The sequence below is a fragment of the Neoarius graeffei genome, chromosome 6 (genome assembly GCF_027579695.1).
Source record: "Neoarius graeffei isolate fNeoGra1 chromosome 6, fNeoGra1.pri, whole genome shotgun sequence".
NCBI lineage: Eukaryota > Metazoa > Chordata > Actinopteri > Siluriformes > Ariidae > Neoarius > Neoarius graeffei.
The window spans coordinates 34,109,026-34,121,884 of NC_083574.1; the positions used below are offsets into that span (position 1 = coordinate 34,109,026).

The window sequence follows — 12,859 nt, forward strand, 5'->3', positions numbered from 1 at the left end:
CAGTTCATGAACAGATGTCCTGACATTTTCTTTTAGAATTCCCTGGTATAATTCAGAATTCATTATTCCATCAATGATGGCAAACCGTCCTGGCCCAGATGCAGCAAAACAGGCCCAAACCATGATACTACCACCACGTTTCACAAATGGGATAAGGTTCTTATGCTGGAATGCAGTGTTTTACTTTCTCCAAGCATAACGCTTCTCATTTAAACCAAAAAGTTCTATTTTGGTTTCATCCGTCCACAAAACATTTTTCCAATAGCCTACTGGCTTATCCATGTGATCTTTAGCAAACTGCAGACGAGCAGCAATGTTCTTTTTGGAGAGCAGTGGCTTTCTCCGTGCAGCCCTGCCATGCACACCATTGTTGTTCAGTGTTCTCCTGATGGTGGACTCATGAACATTAACATTAGCCAATGTGAGAGAGGCCTTCAGTTGCTTAGAAGTTACCCTGGGGGCCTTTGTGACCTTGCCGACTATTACAACGCCTTGCTCTTGGAGTGATCTTTGTTGGTCGACCACTCCTGGGGAGGGTAACAATGGTCTTGAATTTCCTCCATTTGTACACAATCTGTCTGACTGTGGATTGGTGGAGTCCAAACGCTTTAGAGATGGTTTTGTAACCTTTTCTAGCCTGATGAGCATCAACAATGCTTTTTCCGAGGTCCTCAGAAATCTCCTTTGTTCGTGCCATGATACACTTCCACAAACATGTTTTGTGAAGATCAGACTTTTATAGATCCCTGTTCTTTAAATAAAACAGGGTGCCCACTCACACCTGATTGTCATCCCATGGATTGAAAACACCTGACTCTAATTTCACCTTCAAATTAACTGCTAAACCTCGAGGTTCACATACTTTTGCCACTCATACAGTAGATATGTAATATTGGATCATTTTCCTCAATAAATAAATGACCAAGTATAATATTTTTGTCTCATTTGTTTAACTGGGTTCTCTTTATCTACTTTTAAGACTTGTGTGAAAATCTGATGATGCTTTAGGTCATATTTATGCAGAAATATAAAAAATTCTAAAGGGTTCACAGACTTTCAAGCACCACTGTATATTTTTCAAAAAACAATAACATTTCTCAGTTTCAACATTTGATATGTTGTCTTTGTACTATTTTCAATGAAATATAGGGTTTCCATGATTTGTAAATTATCGCATTCCGTTTTTGTTCGCAGTTTACACAGTGTCCCAACATTTTTGGACTTGGGGTTGTATATATACACGTAAACATATAAGTAGACACAAATACAAAGTGATGACACTCTCAAAGATGCATTCACCAACATAGACATATTTGTATTTATATCTGCATCGTTCTGTAAATGTTCGTGTCGATTCGTATTCAGACATAAACTGGGAGGTGGAGTGATCTGTACGAGAAGTTTTGATTGTTTGTTTGTCACATTAACACAATCATTATGCAATAGAAACACTGTAAATCACTGTAAAAACAGCACTGCTGGAAAAACTCACAACTAATGACAACAAATAGCAGTTTGAAGGTCTTTGCCAAACTGTTGCCGCAAAGTTGGAAGCACATAATTATCTAGAATGTCTCTTGTCTGTCACTGTATTTGTATTAGTTTAAAATGAATTACCGGTATCTGCTCAATTTGTATAATATATTCATATTCAGTTACACACACACACACACACACACACACACACACACACACACACACACACACACAGTGTGTGTATATACTTTGATGAGTCACTGTGCTCACACAGATCTCTCTGATATCTCTTATCCTTCTTATTTTTGTGTTTTTATTTGTGTATGCTCCAATCCTACTTAATATGAGCAGTGGATAAAGGTAAGCAGGAGTGTTTTGCACATTTCATCATATACCACCATGATTATTTTGAATAAATGCCCAAATCTGCATGATCACTAAGTGTGCCATTGCATAGTTGTGAAATCAAGATATGTTGAATGATGCAAACCTCAGACCCAAAAGATGTCTCGAATACATTTGGCGTAAATGATATGACGAATTATGTGTACACTTTTTTTTTTTGGCAGAAATGTTCCTTTAATGGTGAGCTCTGGCATGCAAAGTCTGCCTATGCACTTTTTATTATGTTCTTGTTTTGGTTGGACTTTTGAAATTTGAAGTATGCTTTGCTTTGTGTTGTCAAAAATTGTCTGTTTTTGTCTTGGGCGCCTCTGCAATCCGACAGTTTTCCAATCTGAAGTTCCTGTTAGATCAGTGATTAAGGAAAAATCTTGCATATCAATATTTGTAATAAATGCGATATTTAAAGGTGTCTAATATTGATATTGTAATTAATTCTCAGTAGAGTTTGTGCTGACAACTTTTTTCATCATCATCATCATCATCTTACCTACAATGCCATTTGAATACCCGCTGACAATGGCACCAGTCACCCTGTTTTGTCTCTACCAATGGTATATGTGTAGCAATTTGAGATTGTTGCATTTTTCTTTGATGAAATACAATTATAACTCTGTTAGCAATGCTTCACTATGTTATCAAAGATACAGACAACCAATAACAAAAATACAGCAACAACCAACAAATTAGCAACAGAATCGCTAAGCACATCCCAAATGTTTTGGTATAAGCATATATAATGTGCTTCAGAGTGAGCTTTTCCTTGTTTCATTACTCAATCTGTTCAAGTAAAGTTACTTTGATGAGTGTTACACAAGGGATTTGAGTTCATGTCACTGTAGACTTTAGGAATTCCACAAGTAGTGGAATTCATTTTTCACTATCATTTGGTCAAACCAAGTCATGCTACTTTAGCTCCCCCATCTGTACAGGACAGCAGATGAAACATTACTTTACTCTTATAGGGTGGGTTTCCCAAAAGCCTCTTAAGATCAAGAGTGTCTTTCATTACCACCATGGTAATGAAAGAAATATTAAATATTAAATAAATATACGCAAAATATTATGAATATATTTCAATATGTTATGGAATTACGTATGGATATCATAATGTCACATTTATATTGCCACATTTTCATCAAATTTAACTCCATTAGGCGAGTGATTATCTCATTTAGTGTCATAAATGACACAAATTTCTGCACCTGTGATATTGTACGTGTGTGTGCGAGATATATATAAACAGAGAGAGAGAACGGCGGCTACAATTTTTGACACCTTAACGATCTTTTAGCTGTTGCAAAAGTAGAAAAACCTTTCAATACATAAATTGTGTATGAATAATTACTCAAACTTCCACTGGAAAAAAATGAATTGATTCCTGATTACTTAGCATATCAGATCACGTGACACCATTCCAAAATTATCGACACCTTTGTCCACAGTTATCGACACTGTTCCACAATTATCGACATCCAGATGATTATTTATTTAAAAAAAAATTGGTATGTGGTATTAAATTAACAAAATGTAGTTTTTATTTAAAATTTGTTTTACATAGACTTATATTTAGTACAAAATATCTTTTATATAAATATATTGATGTCAGTGCTTACATAAATGAGGAAGTGATTCTAATGTTTGTAAACAAATGAACTGATAATGTTTAACCTGTGTCAGAAAATCTTTTTTTCCACTTCCTACCCACTTTCTAAGTATTTTTGTAGTTCACATTTTGTTAATCATTCATTGTTGTTTGTATTAATTTCTACTTTTGTAGTTTACCAATCAATGTCAACAGGCAATTGACATTGTAACCACATGAAAATGCAGGTCAGTCACATGTCATTCCTCGAACCAAAATATAAAATGTCTACTGATATTGTCATATGTGGTAGATATTTACAACAAACTGCAAAAAAATATCTTCTGAACGGAATAGAAAAATCTGAATATTTCAAGCATGTAATTTTTTATATGTTAGGAATTTAATTCTGGTCTAATCCTATTTATTGCAATAGGATTCCAAATATTCTATAAGCATTCCATTCTATTATGAATCAGAAAAAAAAATCATAAATCACAGCACTTTTTTTTTAAAGTACTTCATCTACTTCAACAATGTTACACAAAGATCGATACACAACAGTTGTAAACGTCACCTAATTTCACAGGGTGTCGATAATGGTGGACACCGGTGAAAGTGATCACTATTATCGACACTTCACATGACTTCTCAAACGCACATTTAGATACAAAATGGCGACTGTCAAATGAAAGAGTAAGAAACAAAGTAGGTTTTGACAAGGAGATCATGAAATATCAGTGAATTTGATAAGTAAAAACATGTCCATGATCTTTCCACTATGCTTACCTGCGATGATAATGCCTAGGTTTTCCTCAAATTGCTGATCGCGCTACAAAAATTCCATCTCGGTTAACGAGCTGTGTCATCAGACGACAAGATCAAAGGTTGAGGGGGGGTCTTCCAGTTGATTAATTAACCAATAATAACTGTTGTAACTGAAACTCGCCTTTGTACAATTGTTTTTTTATTGGTAAATCTGAAATGTGTCGATAATTATGAACTGTCAATAATTGTAGCCACCACTCTAGTTTCAATTATTAATTACCACATTATATATGTAATGATTAATCATGATACAGTATATTAACATATTTTAAACACCTTTATATTTCATTGTTTTTTGGTAAAAAAACGAACACCATGTGACCTCATTGACTAGATTTAGCAACTACTAATGCCTATATCGGGGACACGCATTGCAAATAAGCTCTTTGTAATGTTGCTCTTCAGACTCCTTTTGACAAGTAAGTTCGGAAAAAACACATACAGAGACAACATTCGTTGCTTCAGAGCATCTCTCAACTTGCTCTTTAGCCCTAAAGGGCAACGTGATCGGGAAACCTACCCATAGTCAATAGCAATCTAACTACTTAGCGTGTTGATATTATATATACCTGATAAACATCTGCCATGGATTTCACTTCATTTTAATTGCTGATCCCCTTTATACACTCTTTCCTTGTGCTGCAGGTGCACTCCTTTGTGGTGTAGGTGTCACACAGCAAAATCCCCAGTGTTGAATTAACACCCAGAGTGTTGATTTAACACCCTACTGTGTTTATATAGGTCCAATTGGACACAAATTAACTCTAAAAGTGTTAATTCAACACTGAGGAATTTGCTGTGCACTAGGGCTGTTAGTTGTTTTGTTTTCTTCCATAATAGCTTTTTACCTCTGCCAACTTTGTTGGAGAAGGTTATGTTTTCACTTCTGTTTGTTTGCCTGTTCTCAACGTAACTCAAAAAATAGTAAACGGATTTTGATGTAATTTTGAGGAAAGGTGAGCCATGGGCCAACAAACAATTGATTAGGTTTTGATGCAAATCCAAATATGTGGCTTAGTAGTGGTATGCACTCTACTGAGTGCCCTTCTAGTTAGATAATGTTTCTCATACTCAAATTTACTTACAAAGAACTCTTTTTGCCATTTTTCCAAGAAGTAGTGTCAATATAAACAGACCATTAGGCTCGCAATTCAGGAACAGACTCATGTCTTTAGCTTTGGACTGAATCAGAGCCTTCATCTGGAATAAGCTATTTTTGTAGCATATAGTCATATATGACTGTATAAAGCTTAGATTTGTTTTGTTGTTGTTCTCTTACAAATTTTCGCCTAGCTGCATAAAAATGCTGAAAAAGATATGCCTAATCAGAATTTCACAATGCCTCAGGCAAAAACTGAACAGCACGATTAGCTTCATGGCTACATGCTGTAGCTTATACCAGTGATGTCCCACTAAATGACTACAGAGGATATTGTTGGCTATTATTACGTATGGGCTACAGTAATTTTGTCAGGTCAGTTAAGGAGCATTAAGGATGAGAATATTACAATGTGTGAATGTGTTTGTGTGAGAGATTTCCTACATTTTTCCTCTATTGACCTGTGCAGTATGATTTCCGTTCTTTCTCCAGCCACTTTGAGGAAAAAGAAAGGTGGTAAGTTTTAGCATTTAAGTTTTAGATACTAAAATTAGATTCTAGAGTTTTATGCTGGTATTAATTTCAAGACCACACCCAGCATTTTCCTTTTTGCATGATTGTATTTCTGTTTTAAATCACAGTTTCACTCAGTTTGTTCTCTGTATAACATTACGCTGTTATAATAGAAATAGTTGGTGAATAGTAGTATTTTTTAGATATTTTCTTGATGGGCTTTTCTTTTTCTTATACATTGCCTTATAGAACAGTTCAAAAATCAGAACTACTGAGCTTGCACACAGAAGTGTTGGGACACACATTAACATTACTATACAATTGTTTGTACAATGTCTTTCAAAAGTATTCATCCCACTTTGTGTTTGTCCTGTTTTGTTGCATTACAAACTGGTTAGCTCCATTTGATTTGCACAACATGCCTATCACTTTAAAGGTGTAAATTGTTGTTTTATTATGACACAAACAATAATTAAGATGAAAAAACAGAAATCTTTGAGTTACATGTCAGTCCTGGGATTGAGATGCTGACCTCTTCTGCTCCTCGGACCTGCCTGATCCATCCTGGTGCCCTGTTTTTGGTTGGAGTCTCATCGCATTGCTCCTATGGAGGGCAGCCCCATGTGGACAGTTGGGGGTCGCGCCTGGAGGATGCTCTGGACTCTTGCAGTGGTGCTGTTGTGGCTGGGGACTGCAGTTGACTTGCTGACTTTAGGCCTGCAGTTGACTTGCTGACTTTGGGACTATGGCTGTCATGAACGGTTTTGTGCTCGGGTTTCCATCGGTGGGGGGTTTATAGCATCAATGAAGCTAACTTTATATTAGGACTGTTAATGTTATAGTCATGTTGTTTGTTGTTGACCGGATGGAGATGGGTTCCCTTTTGAGTCTGGTTTCTCTCGAGGTTTCTTCCTCATGTCATCTGAGGGAGTTTTTCCTTGCCACCGTCGCCACAGGCTTGCTCATTGGGGATAGATTAGGGATAAAATTAGCTCATATTTTAAGTCGTTCACATTCTGTAAAGCTGCTTTTCGACAATGTTTATTGTTAAAAGCGCTATACAAATAAACTTGACTTGACTTGACATCTGGAGTGTGCATAAGTATACACACACACACACACACACACACACACACACACACACACACACACACAAAAGTCAATACTTTGTAGAACCACCTTTTGCTGCAATTACAGCTGCAAGTCTCTTGGGGTATGTCTCTATTAGCTTAGCACATCTGGCCACTGGGATTTTTGCCTATTCTTCAAGGCAAAACTGCTCCAGCTCCTTCAAGTTAGATGGGTTACGTTGGTGTACAGTAATCTTCAAGTTATACCACAGATTCTCAGTTGGATTGAGGTCTGGGCCTTGATTAGGCCATTCCAAGACTGTGGCAGTTCCTAATGTGGGTGGAGCACAGAAGCATGGCAGGCGAGTTGATGGTCACACGCAAACTCTTTATTTCCCTTTACTACTAGCTTTTCAGCTTGCATTCATTCATTCATTCATTCATTCACTCACTCACTCACTCACTCTACACACACATACGTGCATTGTGGTCAGGAGGGAGCCCCTTTTCTCTGCTCTCTCTCTCTCCTTTTTATGCTCTGTCCCTGTAACAAACACACACACACACACACACACACACACACACACACACTAATTGACAGCAGGTGGAATGACTTAGCCATTTACCTTCCCTGACCCCACCCTCCATTCACAGACTGCTGCTTGGCCATGCCCCCGCTGCCACAAAAACATTTAAATGTTTCCCTTTAAATCAATCCAGTGTAGCTTTAGCAGTATGTTTCGGGTCATTGTCCTGCTGGAATGTGAACTGTCATCCCAGTCTCAAACCTCTGGCTGACTCAAACAGGTTTTCCTCCAGAATTGCCCTGTATTTAGTGCCATCCAGCTTTCCTTCAGTCCTGACCAGCTTTCCTGTCCCTGAAGATGAAAAATATCCCCACAGCATGATGCTGCCACCACCATGCTTCACTGTAGGAACGATGTTCTCAGAGTGTTGGGTTTGCGCCACACGTGGCATTTCCCATGATGGCCAGAAAGATCAATTTTAGCCTCATTTGACCAGAGAATCTTCTTTCATGTGTTTGGGGAGTCTGCCACATGCTGTTGGGCAAACTCTAAACATGTTTTCTCAAACAATTACTTTTTTCTGGCCACTCTTCCATAAAGCCCCACTCTGTGGAGTGTATGGCTTAAAGTGGTCCTATGGACAGATATGCCCATCTCCGCTGTGGATCGTTGCCACTCCTTCAGTGTTATCTTTGGTGTCCTTGTTGCATCTCTGATTAATGCCCTCCTTGCCTGGTCTGTGAGTTTTGGTGTGCGGCCTTCTTTTGTCAGGTTTGTAGTGGTAATATGTTCTTTCCATTTTGCTATAATGGATTTAATGGTGCTCCGTGGGATATTCAAAGTTTGGGATATTTTTTATAACCCAACCCTGATCTATACTTCTTCACAACTTTGTCTCTGATCTGTTTGGAGGCTCCTTGGTTTTCATGTTGCTTGCTTAGTAGTGTTGCAGAGTCAGGGTCCTTCCAGAACAAGTTGATTTATACAGACATCATGTGACAGATCATGTGACACTTTGATTGCACACAGTTGGATCTTAATCACCTAATTATGTGACTTATGAGGTGAATTTGTTGGACCAGCTCTTATTTAGGGGTTTCATAGGAAAGGGGGTGAATACTCCAGACTTAAGTTTTTCATCTTAATTATTGTTTGTGCCACAATAAAACAACAATTTGCACCTTTAAAGTGGTAGGCATGTTGTGTAAATCAAATGGTGCTAACACCCCAAAAATCCATTTTAATTCCATCTTGTAATGCAACAAAACAAGACAAACATGAAGGGGGATAAATACTTTTGCAAGACACTGTATATTCCCTTGCAAAACCCACTCTGAAAGGCTGAAAATTAACTGAGCATTTCCTCGGGTCTGGTTAAGCTCTCACCTGGAGATGCATTTGCCATTATTAAAATGTATAAAGGAGCATATTCTTGGGTAAATTTCCTGTAATGCATGCCTGTATTAACATGGACAACCACAGAAGTTGTGAACAGAAGATAAAGCACAAATAAATCTTCATGTTTTGTCAATTATTTTGTTAAACTTTTTCTTAGTGTCACTTATGTTATTGTCCTCTATGATTGCAGGTCAGTGCTAACAAAGTCTATGGAGTAAAAACATAGCATACGTTTAAACACAGGATATTTGTTGAATATTAATTCAAGTACAGTCAGATGGAATAAAAAATTATCTACCTGAACAACATAACCTGTGATCTCAAGGGTTTATATATATATATATATATATATATATATATATATATATATATATATATATATGATATTATATGATTGTGTGAAGATATGAAGTTTATCTTTGAGTGGTGAATGTGTGTATCTCATGAGTCAGTAGAGTGAATGGGTAAAAATATTTTCAATACGAGAAGATAAACTTCATATCTTCACACCACCGTGTAAAGTTCTTTATATTATATTTACACATCCACAAAAGAATTTTAAGTTTAAACCAGTTCACCATTTTGACAACACGCATCTAGTCAGCAGGAAAACACTGGTAGTGATGTCATCGGAGTGAAATATCGGGAAATATGTCACTCAGATCCACAATGTATTTTGTCGGAAAAATGCAAGGTTTTCAGCATGAGAAGATAAACTTCATATCTTCAAACCCTGTGATTTTCTTGTTATTATACAGACACATTCACAAACAAAATGCCCCCAAATTTATCAAAACAATTCAACGATTTCCTCACGAGTGACATATAGAGATTTATGTCACGGTTTTCATTATCTACGTTCCAGATGTAGCGCATATGTAAAATAACAGTGGTGCATTTCCCAGTAAAACACTTAATGTCCATATAATATAAATTGTTTATTAGTAAGCATATCAGACACTCTCTGGCCATGCTGTGAAAATTGTGCATTTAAGTTTCCAAATCTGTCATTGCTTAACTCTTGAATATTTTCTATCGTGAGTACTGTCATTGAAAAGCTTATAATCTCTGCTTTCCAAAGAAATTTATCTCGTTAAGATCTGTTCAGTACTTTGGGAGTAACAGCAGGTTGAAGTTGGAAAAACAGAGTAAAAACTCTGCTCTCGTGATGTCGGGAAACTGCCGGTGATTTTTGAGTCACAGGAAGGTGGTCAGGTTCTCTCTCTTCTGATCAGTTTCTGACTGGATTACTCATGAATTTCAATCAGATAACTTTTATAGGGATGCTCTCTAGCTCTCACTGTTTCTGGTGAAATATTCAGCAAAAATTTCCGTCAGCTAGTTTTGATATTATGCTTCACGGGAGACTTTGAAGTCAGTTTTCATAGCTTTACCTACTTATTGTTTCAAATCAAACTGATTCACGTAAATAAATAACTATTTTAGAATATAACTGTAGTTTTGATGAAAAATGTTGAGATCTTAGTGGTCAGAATGAGATAAAAAAAAAACGGAAGTCAGAAACACGAGTGTCAATTTCAATTCAGTTAACTCAAATTGTTTATTGGATGTGGATCACAGTTTTTTCGAGGTTCGCCTTGAAAGCTGTGAATATTATTATTTATATTCTTTCATATAAACACGATTAGACCCTACTTAGAAATACAAAGGCCTACAGAGCACAAAGAAAGTATTAGAAATAATCTTTTATTACTTTTTTACTGAGTGTACTGATTTAACAGTTTTATCTAATTAGCATAATTAATACTAATTAAATACTAATTTGCATTATTTGTTTTTGCTGTTTTTTTAAAACTTTGCATTCAGTACACAACCATCTATGTGCCAGCCAATTTCCATGTAAATATCTTGAAAAATAAAAAAAAAGTTATTAAGAAAAAACGTTTGATCTCATTCATCAATGAGGTCCATTTTGGACCATGTGATCCTCATACAGAATATTACGGCAGTTTTCTAAAAATTAAGCCGTTTTTTTTTCAATCTTTGATTTATAATATCTCAAGAACGGATAAAGATATTTTAATTCTGTAAAAAGTATGTTGTTCTGCATTCAATTCTGAATTCAATGAGAGCAGTTTCAAGCAATTTGGATTGGATTTGAATTTTCACCTGATATGACTCATTATTAGTCCTGGGAAATTGTGAAAACTTGATCTATCTCAATCAAACATGTACAGAGCTGGGAAGTAATGAAATTACAAATACAGTGGTGTAGTGGTTAGCACTGTCGCCTCACAGCAAGAAGGCTCTGGGTTCGAGCCCAGCAGCCGACAGGGGCCTTTCTGTGTGGAGTTTCTATGTTCTGCCCGTGTCTGTGTGGGTTTCCCCCACAATTCAAAGACATGCAGTTAGGTTAACATGGGGCGGCCTTGGGCTGAAGTGCCCTTGAGCAAGGCACCTAATCCACAACTGCTCCCCAGGCACTGTAGTATAGCTGCCCGCTGATCTGGGTATGTGTGTGTGCTCATTGCTCACTTGTGTGTGTTCACTGCTTCAGATGGATTAAATGCAGAGGATGAATTTCACTGTGTTTGAGTGTGCATGTGACAAATAAAGTCTTCTTCTTCTACTTCAGTAGAGTTTTCAGGTATTTATACTTTACTTGTGTATTGATTTCTCTGAAAACATTTTACTTTTACTACATTTTAACACGTGTCTGTACTTTCTACTCCTCACAGTTTCAAAACGGGCTCTTTAGTTTTAATGTATTTGAGGGGAATTATAAATTATTTTTATGTTGCATTATTGTACTCCTTAGCAACATCAAGACCAATTTCAACCTAAATGGTTGAGAAAATAACACGCACCAAAAAAAAAACAGTGAGTAAAGCAACCCAATCCCACAACCCTGACTAAAACATGAACTGCATTTGAATTCAGCAAACTGAGGCGAAAGTGTTTTCTTTGAATTTTTAAATGTTTTTGGGTAAACATATCAAATTGTTCAATTTAAAAGTATGTAACACTTTTGCTCTTCAAACTCTTTAAATAAGTTATTAGCAAACATGTAAGGAGCCTTGTAAGGTAAAGATAGCTAGAAGTTACCTTTATATACACTTGGGTTGTCGGTTAATGCGCTGTACATAGCTAGCTGGTAGTCAGTCAGCTGCACATGCAAGTGTGTTATTTATTTGTCACAAAGTACTTGGCAATTAAAATATGTGCAGTGGACCACCTTATATATGACATTATTTAATAATTTATTTCAGAAAGCATAGGTTTTCCTCCTTTCATGCACACACTGGCCACCTGATTATCCATCCATCCATTATCTGTGGCCGCTTATCCTGTACAGGGTCGCAGGCAAGCTGGAGCCTATCCCAGCTGACTGTGGGCAAGAGGCAGGATACACCCTGGACAAGTCACCAGGTCATCGCAGGGCTGACACATAGAGACAAGCAACCATTCACACTCACATTCACACCTACAGTCAATTTAGAGCCACCAATTAGCCTAACCTGCATGTCTTTGGACTGTGGGGGAAACCGGAGCACCCGGAAGAAACCCACGCAGACACGGGGAGAACATGCAAACTCCGCACAGAAAGGCCCCCATCAGCCACTGGGTTTGTTTGTTTGTTTGTTTGTTTTTGTAGATGGGTCTATATAATATAAAGAACATTAGACGGTGGCGTGAAGATATAAAGTTTATCTTCTCGTGATGAAAATATTTTCACTTATTCGCTTTATTCATTCGTGAATATCCCTTGTTTTTTTCCCCTTGTCCTTGAATTTAATTTACAACCAATGTAGATACATTACATTATTTACACATTACCATGATATCTAAGGCATAATTAACAAAATTTACAACAATAAAAAATAGAATTAAAGTTCATTATGTATAAGTGATAATGCAAATATAACACACACACACACACACGCACACACACACACACATATATATTTACATATATCTATAATTTCTAATATTAATCAAT

The 12,859-nt window shown here is 36.7% G+C and overlaps 1 protein-coding gene across 1 annotated transcript in view; it reads left to right on the forward strand.

Moving 5' to 3' along the window:
• The window catches only part of LOC132887853 (SH3 and multiple ankyrin repeat domains protein 2-like), a 264,197-nt gene that overhangs the window by 211,524 nt on the left and 39,814 nt on the right, over positions 1–12,859 (forward strand). Inside the window, exons 18-19 of the mRNA XM_060923589.1 lie at positions 1,828–1,836; positions 5,883–5,906. Of these exons, the coding sequence (XP_060779572.1) occupies positions 1,828–1,836; positions 5,883–5,906 (33 nt within the window). The remainder of the gene's footprint in view (positions 1–1,827; positions 1,837–5,882; positions 5,907–12,859) is intronic.